This window comes from Ochotona curzoniae, unplaced genomic scaffold, assembly GCF_017591425.1.
Source record: "Ochotona curzoniae isolate NIBS_2020 unplaced genomic scaffold, NIBS_Ocur_1.0 scaffold_3223, whole genome shotgun sequence".
NCBI classification, from domain to species: domain Eukaryota; kingdom Metazoa; phylum Chordata; class Mammalia; order Lagomorpha; family Ochotonidae; genus Ochotona; species Ochotona curzoniae.
The window spans coordinates 4,740,235-4,758,567 of record NW_024467108.1 but is presented as its reverse complement, the minus strand read 5'-3'; the positions used below and the strand labels follow the sequence as shown (position 1 = coordinate 4,758,567).

The following is an 18,333-nucleotide window of genomic DNA, read 5'->3' as shown; positions in this document are numbered from 1 at the left end:
AGCCAACGCCACCATGATTAATAAGCTCTTCCGTGGTGCAGTGTGCTGGGGCCTTCCTGCAGCTGCAGGTTAAGGAGCTCCATTCCTTGCCTGAAAGCTCAGCCCAGAGGAATTCAGGTCCTTCTGGGACACTAGAGGACCGGGAACTAGCTGGCTGCCATTGTAGTATCAAGTGCTTTCTCAGGAGGCAGACCCAATTCTTTCTTGTAAAACTCTCAGTAAGGAATTAGTAAGCCCTGTGGACTTCATTTCCTAAAGCAGGCAGCTCTGCTGTCCATCCCAGGGCCATCACAGCAGGGTGGGAGCACACAAGCAAGTAATTGCACCTTATGTAAGGACATATCTTAAAAATAGTATATAGAGTACTTTCCCTTCCTCATTCTGCTTGCTTCTATCAGAGTCCTTGAGAGAGGCAGAGGGAGCATTATTGATCTAATTCTTCCCTTCAGATGAGGAAGCTGGTGAGAGGGAAAGTCACTCGATAAGAATGTACACGGGACTAGCCAGCCCTGCTGCGAGATCAGGTGTGGGCATTCTCAGAGAGGACCACCTGGCTATAGCACAGACGCCGGTCACTTAGTGCTCACCATCTACCCTTCACTGTGCAGACGGTAAAGCTGAGGCCCAGAGGGGAGCAGGCATGCAGTGCCAAAGCTCAAGCCTTGGGTTTCAGCCCAGAGCTCCCTCTCTCCATGCCGGAGCCTAGGGATTGAATGAATATATGTTTCCCAAGGGCCTCCTGTTGGCAGGCTTAGTGATGGGTGGGAAGATAAGGGTCATGGATGAACCACCACAGGCCGTGAACTTCAGGAGCTCACCACTTGGAGGACAAGTCTGTGGCATGGATCCGAGTTGATAAACAAGTTCTGAGGGCACGGAGGGTCCAGAAAGCGGAGGGAAGCAGCCTCACTGGCTGGAAGAACACAGCATGCTAAATGAAGGAGGGCTCTTGAGTTTGACCCAGAGGAGCAGGGAAGATTTCAACACAGAGACCTAGAAATGGTGGTCCCGGGCAGAGAACAGCAGCAGAGACTCATGGGGGATGTGGGGTGCTCCTGAGAGCCTGAATGAATCAAGAAAAGCAGGAAGGGGTGGGACCCAAGGGGTCCCTCCGCCCCCAGTTTCCCATAACCTGGTATGAGCTTCCTTACCTCTGATGAACTGGAGAATGGTCAGGTCTGGTGCGATCTGGGCTAAGCCATCTTGCTTCTTCTGGGACTCCCCCAGGCCCTGTTCAGCAAGGGAGTCCTCAGCCTGGGGGGACACACAGGCCCTCTGGTCAGCTGGGTATCAGAGCTTCTGTCCAGTTCAGAGATGGCCATGAGCCAGGGAAAAGAATGCCAGAAGAGGAGGGTCTTCGACACCCCATTATGAACAATGGGGCCTGATGTGTTTCACTTGTTTTTGGGCTCATAGATTCTCTGCAAGTGGGTTTGGAAGGGTGAATGAAGTTCCTGTGGTTAGACTCGTCATCACCATCATTAGCGTCCATGTGGCCAATGGGTCATCACCCTTGCTAACATAGCAATGGTTACCAACACTACCATGAACATTAACACCATGACCACCCCCTCATCAGTATTGTTCCCATTACTCTCAAGATCACCCCTTTACAGCACCAGTGTCACCATGAATCAATGACCACATATGATGATCCTTACCAGAGTCACTGTCATGATGGCCACCACCACCAGAACCATCATTACCATTATCTCTGTCACCTGAACCTTCAGAATCACCACCAACACCATGATTGTCAAAATCATCAACTCACTACCACTGTTCTCTGTCATCATCATCTTCAGTAACCCTTCCACTGTCTATCACCGCCAACTCCACCAGTGTCACTAATAACAATAACAAATCAATGATTCTATCAGCACTACCACCACTATCTCCAATACTGACATCATTATTAGTGTTGCCATCAGTGTCACCTATCCCAGCAACACCATTCTGCGTGTCACTGTCACCATCAACATTACTAATGTGGTGACCACTAGCCATTGGGTTACTCAAGACTTTCAACAACCTGGAGAGGCCCTGTAACTGTGCCTGCCAAGAGGTGGGGGTTGTTTGGAGTTGGAGGCCTATCCTGTTCTCTGCTCTCCAGTGGGATGGGAAGGGAGTTGGAATGGGTGGGGGTAGTGGCACAGGCAACAGCAGCCCTCCTCTTCTTCTCTGGGGTGAATCTGCCCATAGCTAGCAGGTGTACACAGCTCTAGAAGGATGTTTGTAGGTACTCTGCAGGTGTCCTCTCACCTGGGTGAGGATGGCCCATCTACAGCTACTGAGAGAGAGACTTGTATCCTGGGGAAGGGAAGATTGGGGTGTGTGTGGGGTGAGGGTAAGAGTAGGTCATAATTAGCATCTTTTGTCAGAAAGAAGGAAGGAAATCATGAGGAATTGCTACTGTCTACTAAGCACTTAGTACACTTAGCACTGTTCTGATGACTAGTGGATAACTAACTGAATAATCACGCCAGACTTCAGCAGCTGATATCACCGCAATTGCCACTGTCTTCAGGTCAGAGGTCACCGAAGGGCTGGGACATTCTACCTGCATCCCTCCAAAAGAACAAGGCTCAAGGCAGGTGCAATGCCCATGCACCATTTTCTGAGGAGAAATTTGAGTCTTGGAGAAGTTGTTCCCAATGCAGAGTTATGCCAATACAAGTCATCATTCACTGCAATTTCCTATGTAGTCCTGTTCTTGAGAATGAGAAGCAGCCAGTCCCATGGATGGAGGCTTAAGCCTCTTGCTGGCAAGTGGCTGCCCTGGAAGAAACAGTGTACAAGCAGAGGCTGGCTTCCCTTCTACTGGAATGCTGCATGTTGTAGGAGAGGGTTTCCAAGTGGGCGATAGCTGCATCCCAGGATGCTGGAATTGGAATTGTGCTGGGACTTGTTCCCAGGTGCTCTGATAGGAGCAGCAGGCATCCTAAGCTCAGTTTCGAGTGTCTTCAAGGGAACCAAACACATTAGGTGGACAGATAGACTGATGTTGATGCCAGCTATGTGGGGGTAGGGATCTTCCCATGCTTGGGTACTATGTAAGACCTCAGGACGTTTGGTTTAACTTAGTGGGGAAACATTGAGAAGCTCAGGGAGAACTTTTGCATGACTTGGCAGTTTGGGCCTTTACAATAAAATAAGTTGATTTTTAAGAGAAAACCACAAGATGTTCTATTTTCTATGCACCCAGGCCTGAGTTAAAGCCTGTTCAGTCTTGTTCCCCTGCTGGACTTTAAGCTTTTCAAGGATGGGCATTGTGTTTCTCTTGTTCTTTCTGGAAGCCCTGGTGCCCAGCACAGGGCCTGGGACAACAAACTGAGCACCCAATGAACATTAATTCAAGGGAGGAGTACATGAGATGTCGTGAGCATGCTGGGATGCAGCCTGTACCAGGCTTGAGAAAAATGGGAACATCGAGAGGCGATGCTGTCACGCTTCAAGGCAGTTCCAAGACAAGCCAGAGTCCGCCCACACAGAGTACCCCAGGGGCTGGCAGGATGGAGACTACAGGCTTTGCCAGGTCCCTGGGGTGTGGGCTGAAAGGAGCCTGCGCCGCTGTCACTGACCTCGCTCACTTCCATTTCCCTTCTTTCTTGTCACATCCTTCCCCTCACCTGTGCCCTTTGCCAGCAAGGGGCGAGTCTCACACCACTCCACACGCAAGCAGACAAGCTCTGAGGTTAGGCAGCTTGTTCAACTTCACATGAGTGGAAAACAGCAGAGTGAAGATCTGAGCTTAACCCTGCCTGGGTGGAAGCCTCCAGGTAGAAGACTGCGGCTGGAGCCGCAGGGCCTGCTGAGCCAAGAGTGGCTGAGGTGGGATCTGCAGGGGCCTGGGGCTCTACCACTTAATGTTGCTTTGAGGGAGGCACATCCTAGGTCTGGTGTTCATTTAGACGCGCTGTCTAATGCAGCCGCTGCCACCAGCCACACTGGCTACTGAGCACCAGAAGCAAGATTTGCCCAAATGGAGGTGATGTCTTCAATGAAAAATACACACATTGCGTTGAGGACTTAGCAAAAAAAAAAGATATTTCAGGGGCTAGCTTTGTGGCTTAGCCAGTGAAGCCACTGCTTGCAATGCCAGCATGGTCACTGGTTCAAGTCCCAGCTGCTCTACGTTTAATTCAGCTCCCTGCTAATGCACCTGGGAAAGCAGTGGAGGATAGCTCAAGTCTTTGGGCTCCTGCCATCCACGTGAAAGACTCAGAAGAAGCTCCTGGCTTCGACCTGGCCCAGTCGCGGTCATAATGGTCACTTAGGATAATTAATCAGCAAATTGAAGATCTCTCTCTCTCTGTCTCCTTTTTCCCCCCTATAACTCTGCCTTTCAAATAAACAGATAAATTTTAAAAAGATATTCCATTATTAATTTTTAATACTTCTATGCAAAACTGTGACTACTTCAGATATAATGAGTTAGCTAAAGGATGTGACTAAAATGAACTTTCATTTTTGCATGTGGCTACTAGTGATGCTGCCCTCGTTTCTTCCGGACACGCTGCCTTCTGGAAAATCAGTCCCCATGCGCTTTACTCAGTCCTAGCCATGCTACAGGGGAGTGATCGGGAGGGGCCTCTCAGTGGGACAAGGTGCTTAACAACTAGGAAAATATGCCAAGAGTAGGGTGTTGTCCCAGCAAGCAAATTGGGTGGGGCGTGCTGTGGACAGCCTGGTCAACTCCTGGTGTTCCTTATAGGGGAGGGCTTGGGCGCAACCGTTAGAGAGAAACAGAACCTTCTGAGTTCCTTGCCTGGGGTTCCTTGTCCTCATGCGGACAACTGCAGCATCATCCATTTCCACATGCACCTCCCCTGTGCCGTCCATACTGCACTTCCATACCCATCAAGTCCTTTAATGACCACAGGGCACAGCTGTCTTCCTGGTGCAGTGATTATGACTGCCCATTTTATTTTCATTTGAAAGACACAGTTATGGGCCTGGTACGGTGGCCTAGTGGCTAAAGTCCTCGCCTTGAACTCGCCAGGATCCCATATGGACACCGGTTCTAATCCCGGCAGCCCCATTTCCCATCCAGCTCCCTGCTTGTGGCCTGGGAAAGCAGTGAGGACAGCCCAAAGCCTTGGGACCCTGCACCCACATGGGAGACCTGGAGGAAGTTTCTGGCTCCCGGCTCCTGGCTCCGGATCGGTGCAGCACTGGCCGTTGCAGTCATTTGGGGAGTGAATCATCAGACAGAAGATCTTCCTCTCTGTCTCTTCTCCTCTCTGTATATCTGATTTTGTAATAAAAATAAATAAAATTTTAAAAAAAAGGCATAGTTACACAGAAAAAGAAAGAGATACTTTAAACCACTGACTCACACCCCAGATGGCCACAACAGCCAGAGCTGAGCCGATCTGAAGCCAGGAGCTCCCTCTGGCTCTCTCAAGCGGGTGTATGGACCCAAGGAATTGAACTACTCTCTGCTGTTCCCATTTTAATGAAGAGAAAACTGAGCACCACCCAAAGGGGACAATGCTGCCCAGGAAGCTATTGGCAGAATAGGCTCTCAAATCAGGTCTACCAGCACCCCTTACTCACCCCTGTCTGAGGCTGTGATAAAAAGAGAGAGAGAGACAAGTGGAGAGAGAGTCAAGTCTCAAGGGTAGGCAGGGTAGGTGAGGGCAGGAGTGCAAGAAGTGAGAGGCTGTGTGGCACATGGGCATGGTGTGGGTTGGGGCAGCAGGCAGTTGGAGCTGGCAGTTAAAATATTGTGATCTAGGGCCTGGCACAGTAGCCTAATGGCTAAAGTCCTTGCCTTGCATTCACCAGGATCCCATATAGGCGCTGGTTCATATTCCGGTTGCTCCACTTTTGTTTCAGCTCCCCGCTTGTGGCCTGGGAAAGCAGTCAAGGATGGCCCAAAGCCTTGGGACCCTGCAACTGCATGGGAGACCCAGAAGAAGCTCCTGGCTCCTGGCTTCAGATTGGCTTAGCTCCAGCTGTTGCAGTCATTTTGAGAGTGAACCAGCAGATGGGAAATCTTTCTCTGTCTCTCCTACTTTCTGTAAATCAGACTTTCCAATAAAAATAAATTAATCTTAAAAAAAAAAGAGAAAGAGGGCCCGGCGTAGTGACACAGTGGTTAAGGTCCTCGCCTTGCACGCCCGGGATCCCATGTGGGTGCTGGTTCTATCCCGGCAGCCCCGCTTCCCTTCCAGCTCCCTGCCTGTGGCCCAGGAAAGCAGTCGAGGACGGCCCAAAGCTTTGGGAGCCTGTACCCGCGTGGGAGACCCGGAAGAGGCTCCTGGCTTTGGATCGGCATAGTATTGGCTGTCGCACTCACTTGGGGAGTGAATCATCGGACGGAAGATCTTCCTCTCTGTCTCTCCTCTCTGTATATCCGCCTTTCCAATAATAATAATAATAATAAAAATAAATCTTTAAAAAAATAATAAAAAAAAGAAAGAAAAAGTTGTGTACTACATTGTGTAGTGCCTGGGTTGGTTTCCAGGCTCCAGCAGATTCTTGATGCAGACCCTGAAAGATGTGTGGATGGCTTAGGTTAACTGGGTCCCTGTTAACCTAATGGAGACCTGGACTGTAGTCATGGGTCTGGGCTGCAGTCCTGGTCCCGCTCTGGCTGTTGCAGATGTGTGGGGGATTGAACTAGCAGTTGGGATCTCTCCCTCCATTTCATGTAAGTAAACAAGTAAAACCTTTTAAAAAGTGTGGTGTTCAATAGGGCTGGCACTGTAGTATAATAGCCTAAGCTTCTGCCTGCAGTGCTGGCACCCTATATAGGTGCCAATTCAAGTCCTAGCTGTTCTAGCTCCAATCAACCTCTCTGTTTATGGTCTGGGAAGGCAACAGAGGATGGCCCAAGTCATCAGGCTCCTACCCCTACATGGGAGACCCAGAGGAAGCTCCAGGTTCCTGGCTTTGGACTGTCCACTCTGGCCATTGGGGCTGTTTGGGAAGTGAACTGGGAGATAGATCTCTCTATCTCTCTGTATCTTTCCTCTCTGTGTAACTCTACCTTTCAAATAAAAATAAAATATTTTAAAAGTGTGGTGGTCGAGAGGAAACCTGGCATTTGTGGTGACAGTGATGACACTGACCCGCCTACACCAAGTGCCTCACAGGGCAGGAGCTGCAGCAGGGGAGGAAGTGAACGGCAGACCTGAGCCGTTGGGATGAGTCCAAGTAAGTGATTGGAGCTCCTATTTGGAGGTATGGGGGAGTCCTAAGTGCCCCTGGCTCCCGTCTATTGTCTGTTATGAGCACTGATGGTTAATAGCAGGCTGTAGAGACAGGAAGGCTCAGAGCAGAGCCAGCAGGGCTCCCATCTGTGTCGCGGTTTGCCCATGTCAGCAGCCTGGCTTGAGACACTGCCGGGACTTCCTTCCCAGGGTTTCTGTGCTGACGGCTGCAAGTGCTCCAGGACATGCTGTGTGTGTGGCTGAGCCACAGCGGGCCCCACCGTTTGCCAGACCTCCAGGGATCCAAAATCTACCTTGGGAGGGGGGTGACATCCTAGAGGGCTCTGTCCTAGGCTGGGTTCCAGTTGCACGGAAATCAGTGCTGACTCTGGTGGCCAAAATGGAGCTATCTGCTAGCTCTCAGCATCATCACACACCTCCACACACCAGCCAAATGGGCTTATCTGCTCAACATTGCAGACCCCTAGAGGAGAATGGCTGTGAGACATCAAACATGTTCCCAGCTTCTTTTCAATCCTGTGCATGCAGCTGGCCATAGCTCTTCCTGTTTGCCATCTCAAAGATCTGAACCCAATAAGCACTTTTCCTGGATCCACTGAGTGCATTTTCAAGGTCCATGTGCCTATGCCCTTCTTTCTTATTTGGTTTATCTTTTGCTCTTGTTTGTATCTTACCTGCTTCTCATTATTGATTGAATTGGCAGAGGTCCTGGGATGGGTTTTGGGGGGTTGATTCCCACCTCTACCATTTGCTAGCCATGTGACTAGATTATGTCATCCTATAGGTTTAAAATGGGGGTGATAGCTGGTTGGGTTGAACTAGGTTTTAATGCCCATTGATGTGTATGAAAGCTGAATGGGATGTGGGACAGATTGGACTAGTTTGCTGTACATACTGGCAAGCACGGGAACCAGGGCAGGGGGTGGGCCTGGTATTGTGGGTTGCTCTAACTAGGCTGCAGCTCCCACTGATTTCTGTGAGGGCCAAGTGTGTGCTGGGCAGAATCAGGCTGGACTGCAGCACTCATTGGTTCCAGTGGAAGACAGGGCTGGAAACAGAACTGACCAAGCAATTGCAACCACCAGCTGATTGGGGCGATGGACTGTGCTGGGCCCTGTACTTGCAAGTACACACAAGAATTTGGTCTGGGATCACATCAGACAATGTTTCTTTGGGGACCTCCCCAATCAAACTGCTGGACTCAGAACCCTAACCATGAAGAGAAGTGCAGATTCCATGGTCTGTCATGGAGTGCCAGTGCCAGAGCCAGCCTCCTCAGAGGCTCAGACAGAGCAGCGGAGAACATAACCAGGTGCACATGGAGAATATGGCAGTCTATCGGAATATGCAGAGGATACCTGGTACCACAACAGAGGACAGAACAGATCAATCAACTACCCCAGCCATATGTTGACAGTGAAAAACTGGGCAAATGGAGACTCTAAGGTGGACTATGTCAATCAGTGGATTCTGCAATGACTACATCATGCTTGGAATGGCGAGATTGGTAGCATTCATAACTGTTGAACTACCAAAACCACTTGAGCAAGACCCTCGGAGCATGCCCCACATCAGAGACCTGGGATGGGTGGGAGACTGGGTGGGGCTTCTCCTTTACCTCTCTCTTTACCCCAGATACAGAAAAAAAGAAAAGTGAAAATAATAGTCTTATTTCCCTTGAACCTTTGTGCCCTAATTAACTATGTAAAGATTGTCAAAAATTAAAAAAATAAAAATAAAATGGGGTGATAAGTGCCCCTGACTGGCAGTTGGGATTTATGAGGATTACATGGGATAAGAAGCACAGGATCATAGGCCAGTGCACAGCCCAGCATAAGTCATCAACCTCACCCTAGCTCCTACTATTTTATTAGCATTGAACCTGTGCTTTGTATGAGCTTTCTGGAGCCTTCCATGGAACATAACAGAGATGGGATGGAGAAAAGCATACAAAACTACAGCACGCCCTCCCCTCACTCCTATCAGAGGAATCTTGTAGAGAAGATGGTAAATGATGAGTGCTGGCAAGGATGGGGATCCTTTCCATGTTGTTAGTGGAGATGTAAATTAGGACAGCCACTATGGAAGGCATATGTAAGTTCCTCACAAAGTTTATGCTAGAACAGAAATTCCATTCTTGGATGCATGCCCAAACAATATGAAATCAGTCCGACAAGCAGACATGCACACTTCCTTGTTTGTTGCAGCACTACTCACGCTAGCCAAGGCATGGAAATAACCCAAGAGCCCATCCACCCATGGATAAAGGAAACAGGATCTGCAAGGGTCCTTTTAAAAGTTCATGGAAAATAGTTTCAAAAGTTTATTTCAATGTAAACATTTTTGAGATTCATGCATACAAGGAAGTATCAAAGAGTTCATGGGAATGTCTATTATGAAAATACAATGCATTGTTTAAAAATTTTTGTTGCTCCAAAATAAACTTTTCTTTTAAAAATTTATTACTGGGGCCGGCGCCGTGGCCTAGTGGGTAAAGTACTCGCCTTGAACTCGCCAGGATCCCATATGAACACCGGTTCTAATCCCGGCAATCCCATTTCCCATCCAGCTCCCTGCTTGTGGCCTGGGAAAGCAGTCGAGGATGGCCCAAAGCCTTGGGACCCTGCACCCACATGGGAGACCCGGAAGAGGATCTGGGCTCCTGGCTTGAGATCAGCACAGCACCGGCTGTTGCAGTCACTTGGGGAGTGAATCATTAGACAGAAGATCTTCCTCTCTGTCTCTTCTCCTCTCTGTATATCTGACTTTGTAATAAAAAGAAATAAATCTTTTAGAAATTTTACTAATGTTTAGTGATTCGAGAGGCAAAGCTACAGAGAGATTGAAAGAGAGACAGCTTCTAGTCTCTGGTTCACTCCTCAAGTGCCCACAATGGCTGGAGCTGGGTCAAAGGTGACACCAGGAGCCAGGAATCAGCTCAGGTCTCCTTGGTGAGGGGCGAGAGCGCAGTTACTCAGCTCTTCACTACTGTTGCCTAGGCTCTGCATGGGCAGGCAGCTGTATCAGGAGCCAGAGCTGGGCTTCACACTCAGGTCTCCTAACATGGTGTCTTAACCGCAAGACCCAATGCTTGCCCCTCAAATTCCAGCTTTCCAGGACTTTTAAATGTACCCTTGCTTATGCACAAGTGGACACTACTCAGCCGTGGGAAAGAAGGAAATTCTGTCATGTGTGACAATATGGATGGGCCCAGGAGACATGATGCTAAGCTCAATAAGCCAGGTACAGATAGATAAATGCTTGTGACCTCATTGCTCTGTGAAATCTAAGAATGTTGAAATCCCAAAAACCAAGGAGGAGGGTGTTTGGGGCAAGGTAAAGGGTGTGAGTGGAGGGGAGATTGGAGATGTTAGTCAAAGGATGCAGAACTGCAGTTAGACATCAGAAGCAAGCACACGGACCTATGGCATTGTGTATGATAGTGTTCCCTGATCATTGGGGCTAACTACTGAAAACAGACTCCTGGTTAAAACCATAGCCAGTGAGGAAGGTGGATCTGGAGAGTCCCATACCATGTGAGGCCTGGGATCTTAGAATATAAACATTGAGGATCTCTACACCTTAGCAGTCAAGATTCTAAAACCATGGGTCTGAGGGCCCAACAGCTTCAGCTCGGCCCTGGGAAAGTGACCCAAGAGGAGATCATGGAGTCCAGTAGGACTTGGAGGCTGCTCAGGAATGGAGTCCTTTGAGGAGGGATCTGTCTCAGTCCCTGACCCATCCCCAAGGACTGATCTCCAAAAGGGCAGAGTGGTTTGACACACATACAAAGACACAGTGGAAATGCTCAGATACTGCTGCAGAGACCGGGCGGCACTGAGAAAGTCAGGGCAGGTAGACCTGGCCCCAAATGCCACCATTATACAGATAGGGAGACTGAGGGCAGAGATTTTCTTCTTTCCTTTCCTTTCCTTTCCTTTCCTTTCCTTTCCTTTCCTTTCCTTTCCTTTCCTTTCCTTTCCTTTCCTTTCCTTTCCTTTCCTTTCCTTTCCTTTCTTTCCTTTCCTTTCCTTTCCTTTCCTTTCCTTTCCTTTCCTTTCCTTTCCTTTCCTTTCCTTTCCTTTCCTTTTCCTTTCCTTTCCTTTCCTTTCTTTCCTTTCCTTTCCTTTCCTTTCCTTTCCTTTCCTTTCCTTTCCTTTCCTTTCCTTTCCTTTCCTTTTCCTTTTCCTTTTCCTTTTCCTTTCTTTTCTTTTCTCGTTTTTCAATCACAAAACCCTTATCAGAATCACCTGGTTAGCTTCCAAGATTGCATTTACTTCTAGGAAGGAGACTGCTGAGCCTTGAGCCCAGGAGGCAGTGCCTGAAACAGACCGGCCCACATTTCCCCCTTGCTCAATCTTTCTCCTTGTAGGAGTACCCAGCCTGGTTAGCCACTCAGACTCCAGCCCCTCCCTGGTGGTGGGGCCAGCAGCATCACCCCCACTGCAAGCAGCCAGCAGGACGTGGGTAACGGCTCCTCCCCTTCAATATTTATTGCCTGGGAACTGCGGAAAGCTGACCAGCTGCCATGTTTTCAGCTTTTACTGTCCCCACCTAACCCCCAAGAGCCTCTCACCTCCTTGTCCCTGCACTCTTCCCTTCTTGTGCTAACAAGAAATGTAGACAGCCAGACAGGTCCCCAGCCAGGCAGTCAGGGTTTCAATGAATCAGAGACAATGCTCTTAAGGCTCTGCCCACCCTTGCAGGGCTTGGGGAATTGCTGAATGGCTGTAGCTGCAAGGGACCCTGTACCCTCACAATCCACAATCTGAGGTGCACTGGACCCTGCTTCCTGCTCCAGGAATTTGACCTTGGCACCTGGCAACACAGTGCTGAGTGGGGAAATGACTTGCTGGGAAGGTCACAGTCTTCCTCTCCCCACCCCCAGTCCTTGCTTCTTCCACCTACTTTCCCCCACTGCCCAGCTGGCCTGCTTCTCTTTAAAATTCAACTCCCCACTGGGAGTTGATCCATAACCAGCAACCCAGGCTCCCCTGGCCTGCCTCTGCGAGATCACCCTCATTTCCGAGAACTCTTCCCTACGTTCCGAGAATTCCATCTCATCCAAATTTGGGCCTTAGCTATGCAGATTTGGGAAAGAACATCTGGAGTCCCAAGCTGTCTTCTTTCTCTGAACTTGAGCCCTCAGCCCCCAGCACCTGCTTCCCGTGGCCTCTGAACCTGCCCTGCCCATGCCCAACATGAGCCAACCCTCTACTGCCTCTGCTACACCCTGTAGCAGGCAGGCACATCTGTGCACACCCCTGCTGGCTCCTGAATTCAACCCCATCCCCTCTCAGAAGCCACTCCACTGTCTGCCTGGCCCACCATGGAGGCAGCCTCCCTAGCTCCCTGTCAGCACATCTGTCTCCTGCTTCATCATCCTTTTTTCTGCCTGGCATCTGGCAGTGGAGCCATGGCATTCTCTGCACACTCCTCCTCCTCCAGGGACTAACCACCAGCCTGGAAGCAGCCAAGACCTTTGTTGTTCTAGATTGTCATTTTTTTTTTTTAAGTCACTGCCCCCATGGGCATACCCATTGCTGCTGAGTGCTGTTTCCTTTGGGCAGCAGGCCTGGGCTTCAGACAGACTCAGGCTCCACTCCCAGCGTTTCTGGGCAGAACCATCATCAGCCCTGACCCACCCCTTAAGCTCAGCTTTGCTTGTTCTAAGGCAGGCCCATCCGCATGACAGCCAACATTCAAAGGCATCAGTCCAGCACCATCAACAGGATCCTTCATGATGGAAAATATTCAGCAGAATCTTTTGAAATGTATTTTGAAATGAGAATTGTTTAGCCCAAGTATTCCTGGTTATCTGTGATTCCTTGGCAGGTACCTCTAAGCACACATTTTTCAGAAGCGAAGGGGATACGTATTTGAACATTAAAGAAACATAAATGACATTGAGGAAAATGACATGAAGTTAAACTTCTAGAAAACAACTCTGGTTACTTTCTTTATGATCCAGAGCCAAGGGGTCGCTTTTCAGAGCTCATGTTTTTGGGATCCCTGAAGAATGGGGAGGCCTGAGTTCTGGAGTTATCTTGTTGCCTGGCCAGCTGGTGAGCTCAGCGTCCAGGAGGGTAACACTGTGATCAAGGAGGGCATGTGGGTGGAGGCTGGAGACCACACTGCAGCAAGGACAACCTTACCTGGCTGGCAGGTGATGCTGTAGCTGCTGAAACCTTTCTCCGAAAGTGAAGCTCATGCTTCTCCTTGGGCATCTCCCTGGGGAAGAAGAAGTAGGGGAGGGCAGCCAGGGCTACAGCGCCTGCTGAGATGAGGAAGCCCAGCCACCAGGCACCCACCCAGCGGGGGTCCTTCTGGGTCAGATTGATGCCACCTGGAAGAGAAGGCCACAGTGAGGTTATGGTCAAAGTGGGTTTTACTCCTCAGATATCACCCACCCTGGGGCCCCTGGAGACATTGGGTGGCCTGGGCCTGGAGTCTGGAGAACTGAGTTTTGATCTTAGCCCTGTCACCTGCAGCCTGTGTGACAATGGACCTTGGTTCTTTCAACCTACTGAGGCAGTGTAGCATATGGATCAAGGTCATGGGTGTCAGGCTGGGTTAATGAGTCTGAATTCTGTGGCTTACTTACAACCTTGGGCAAGGCGTTCAGTTTCCTTGTGCCCCAGTTTTTTCCTCAGTGAGATGTAGATATTAATAGTTCCTGCATCAACTGGGAGTGGTAAGGAGGATGGAAAAAACACATGTGAAATGCGTAGCAGAGTTGGGCTATGTGGATGCTGGCTATGTTACTGTTATGATGACTAGTGGAGTGGTAATAGAACCACTGATGCAGTTCTCGGACTTGGCTGCTCACTAATCTAAGCAGGAGTGTTTGTCATCAGTATCTATAGAAGATCCACTTAGGATGCCTGCAGGACCAGCTGGGCAGATGACCAAAGAATGGCCCCTTGCCAAGTTCCCTAAGTGACTCTCACCTCATCTCTCACCAGGTTTAATGAGGATTGGACTATCCTGGATGGCAGCATCCACACTGTGTGTGTGTGTGTGTGTGTGTGTGTGTGTGTGTGTGTGTGTGTGTATGTAGTATAGGTTCCCCAGGTACTCAAGCCTAAACCACAACTGGCCTGGGAGCAGGGCACACAGCTAACATTCATCGCAAGCCTCTGCAATGCCGGCCATGGGTCTAGCCTTTGCACTGACATGACTTGAATCTGTCTCTTACTTTTATGATCTGCCTCTGGGCCAGGCTGAGGAGGGCTCATCCAGGTCCCTTCCCAAACCCTCTACTTTGCATACACACACACACACACACCTGTCCATGCCTGCAACAGGCCTGAGCCGCCCACTCTATGGAATACCCAACAGAGAAACCTGAGAGGTGGCAGAAAGTCGTCACATCTGCCGGGCCAATGGCAAAAGTCCAAAGCCACACATCTGCCCATGGCATAGGTGTGTCTGTCTTGGAGACCTGAGGAACCCTTGGCTTCCAGAAGCTCTACTTCCTGGGAAGAAGGAGATGTTGCAATGGGACCCAGACTTGGTTCCTGGGCCCAGCTTCCTTGGAAGAATGGAGATGGGACAGCCCATCCCTGGTGACCATGGCACTGAGTCACTGGACTCACTCTTGGCTGGGGACATACTTGGACCAAAGCCTGAGAAAGTCAATATAGCTTTTCCTGGCACCTGCGGCCCCTAGAACCTGTGGGAAGCTCTCCCCATATGGGACAGGGCATTACCAGCTCCTGCTCCCTTCTGTTTCCTCTGTGGGTCTAGGAAGCTTGTCTCCCATGACATAGGTGAGCACCCCTGAGGACCTGACAGAGGGTGACAGTGAGACCAGGTGGAGTCCTGTCATGATAGCATGGGCAGTGGTTACCTCACTGTGGGACAGCACCTTATTGTCCACCCCCAGTACCACCACAGGGCTTGAGCACAGTTGTGGCCAAGGTGGAGGTGAGTTCCAAGATGAGAAAACCGAGGAACAGGGAACCTAAGAGGTCTTTTCTGAGGCCAGTGGTGATGCTGGGAGTTGAATTCAGGCCCCAGGCTGCTCCATATCCCCTGTGAGACTTGGGGCAGTTAGCTAGTGGCTGTCTGCCTCAGTGGACAGAGACGGGCACCCAAGGCTCACCTTCTGGCATCCGGTCAATGTCCACGTAAAGGCGCAGCATGAGGCTGCCCAGCCCGAAGGACATGCTTGGTCCCATCATGGTCACTGCAAACAGGATCCCTGCAACACAGGCCTAGGTGAGGGGTTTGGCCCTGGGCTCCCAATGCAGTTGCATGCCACTCCCACCCCCCACCAGGTCCATGCCAGGTGCTCTCAAGGGCATCTCTAGGCCTTTATTAGCTGTATAGGGTAGAGGAGAGCAGCTTCTTCACCCAGCTCCCATACCCAGCCTCTCCTGCTCCTACTAGGAGGACAAGGGGCAGATTCTCACCGAGGTACAGGGGTGAGTTGCTGTGGTGGGCGAAGTCATCGATGTAGGAGATGCCGAAAGGCTGGATGGGCACCCCGCCCACACCCAGCAGGGTCTGTGCCGTGAGCATGATCCCCACCGTGGTCAGATGCCGGGTCTCAGTGTAGCTGGAGCAGGTGCCATTGGAGGAGGCTAGGGCCGGGGCAGGCATCGTGGGCAGGCACAGGGAAGGCTTGAAATCCTGAGAAGTATCCTCTGAGAGATGACAACTGAAGCTGTGACCACAGCCAAGGCCTGTATGGCATGTAGCTGTGCAAGGACCTGTCTGAAGCCTGCCATGGGTGACATTGTGATTCCTGTTTCACAGATGAGAAAACTGGTGCTCCAATAGCAATGAGCCAAGTCAAGGTGTTCTGACTGCAACTCCATGCTCTTCAGCTGTCCCAGGTGCCACCTCTATGGGCACAGGCATTTGAAAGTACCCTAGTTATGGTGGCTCCTGCATGGGGTGGGGCAGTCAGAGCAGATAGAATATGACCCAGGTTTAGAACAAACAGAATTTGGGAGACAGAGAGAGAGAGAAGGCACATTCCAGAGAGAGAAAGGTCATGCAACAGGCAAAACCTAAGACTGTAAAAGGGTACTGTGTTGGTAGGAGGTGTTCAGGATGGGACTGGGTCAGGGCTAAAGGGACAGGAAGCTGGGGCTGGATCATGGGGTTTTCATTCTGGGGAGGTTCTGTGTTAGCTTGGGTCACAGCTGCAGAACTAATTTAGTCTCTGTAGCTGCCTCGTATTTGGTGAGCAAATAGGAGGAGACCCTCACACTATTATTATCCCAGGATAGTTGTCAGTGAGGGCTTTTCTCCATGGCTTTCCCTTTATGGGACTCTGGGCTGGCATAACTCATTCCAGACAGCCACTCCCTCAGATTGAACAAGCCATGAGAACCAAGGTCATAAACCTGGACTCAGGCCTTCAACATGGACTCCAGAAACTGTATGACTGGGACAGTGATCTTTACCCTCTCTGGGCTTGAGTTTTCTCATCTCTCAGGGCATGGGCATTCTCAGAGCTAAGGGATTTAGAAGCAGAGAGTCAGCATGCTGAAATAGGGCTGTGGGCAGGGCTGCCCGGCTAGGTCATCCTCCTGCGGTCAGCTGGCTTGGGATGTGCCTCCCTTCTCCTGAGTGTGCTCACATGGGAGGCCTTGGCTGCCCTCATTCTCACGAACATCACCCTACACAGCACCCCCTAAACATCAGCTCCTGTCATTACTCTAGGGATGGTGGCTGCTTCTACTCTCCAGTGCCTCGCGGAGGGCTTGGCACACAATAGAGCCCCATGGACATTGGGTGGAAGGCTTGGCACACAATAGAGTCCCATGGACATTGGGTGCAGTAAGAATGGATGAGTTGGCCTGGGTGGCAGAGCAGGAGGGGGCTCAGAGGCCACCGAGTCTCGCCTTCATTTTGGGCTATACCTCAGGCAGGAGAAGGGTCTTCCTGGGGTTTCATAGGGAGCTGCAGTCAGGGTCAGGTGCAGTATGCAGTGAAGATAAAGATGAACATGTGGGACTTGCTGCAGAAACACTATGTGAAAGCGAAAGCTCTGGATGCAAAAATGTCAGCAAATATTATTTGGGGGCATTCTAAGCAACAGTCTTCTCGATAATGCTTGGCTTAGACTGAGATAATGACTGTAGACTTTATGCCCACTCTGCCGTTTGCATGGCTCTGGCCCCGCCCCTTCACCTGCACTGTCTCCTTCCTACCAACCTCCTCCAGCTCCCTCTGGCTTTCTGCAGCTGCCATAGTCCTGCCCCTGTTCGGCATCTCTCCAGCCTCCCTCTGGCCATTACCTAGGTGCTGGACTCTAGCAAAGCTGCGCATACTCATCCCAGTGTTGCACTGCATTGGGGCACAGCTGCTTCATCTTCCCATTCCCTGGTCCTGGCATTCCAGGCCTCCCGTGGTCGGAGATAATGGGAGAGTGAGGGAGGAACTGTCATCCCTATCAGGTCTTCTGCCGGGAAGCCTTCCCCATACCAGGCTAGGCCAGGGGATCCTTCCCTTGGCACCTATCCCTGAGGTTCCCTTTTTACTGTTTATTATTATTATTATCATTATTATTAGTTTTTCACCTCCTTTCTCAGACTTGGAACTAGAGTCAAGGACTGAATCTATTGTGAGGATCAGGCACAAAATAGACAGCATTAAGTGTTTATTGGGTGAACCCTTAGATGGATAGATAAAGGGAAGGTTGGATGGATGGATGAATGAATAGATGAAAGATTAGATGGATGGATGGATGGATGGGTGATTGGAAGGTTGATAAAAGTGTGGATGATTGGATGGCTGGATCATTGGATGATTGACGGATGGGTGGATGGAAAGATAAACAGACAGATGGGTGGGTAGATGGATAAATAGAAGAGAGGAAGAACAAGGAAAATTCTCAAGTGGCTTGGATCGCTGTCTAAAGGACATGCATCAAGCATACCCTTAACAAAATCCCACAGACTGGATAGGGCTTCACTATTCCTAATAGTCTCTCCTTTTAAACATTATTTCATTTACACTTTCATCCCTTATTTCATGAATGTCTTCAATTTTGACTGTGACATCAGGCCCTTCCTGGGTATGCCTTGGAAGAGACACCAACCCCACAGGGCATTCCTGATGGAGTCACAGGGTAGGTCAGCCCAGGCCCCAGATCATGCCACCACCCCTGTCACCGGCCAGTGCATAAAGAACC

The 18,333-nt window shown here is 50.2% G+C and overlaps 1 protein-coding gene across 1 annotated transcript in view; it reads right to left on the bottom strand.

Moving 5' to 3' along the window:
• SLCO2B1 (solute carrier organic anion transporter family member 2B1) overlaps positions 1-18,333 on the bottom strand; it is a 40,692-nt gene that overhangs the window by 10,456 nt on the left and 11,903 nt on the right. Inside the window, exons 5-8 of the mRNA XM_040964303.1 lie at positions 15,599-15,832; positions 15,289-15,387; positions 13,337-13,527; positions 1,152-1,254 (exon numbers count right to left, since the gene is read on the bottom strand). Coding sequence (XP_040820237.1) covers positions 1,152-1,254; positions 13,337-13,527; positions 15,289-15,387; positions 15,599-15,832 — 627 coding nt within the window. The remainder of the gene's footprint in view (positions 1-1,151; positions 1,255-13,336; positions 13,528-15,288; positions 15,388-15,598; positions 15,833-18,333) is intronic.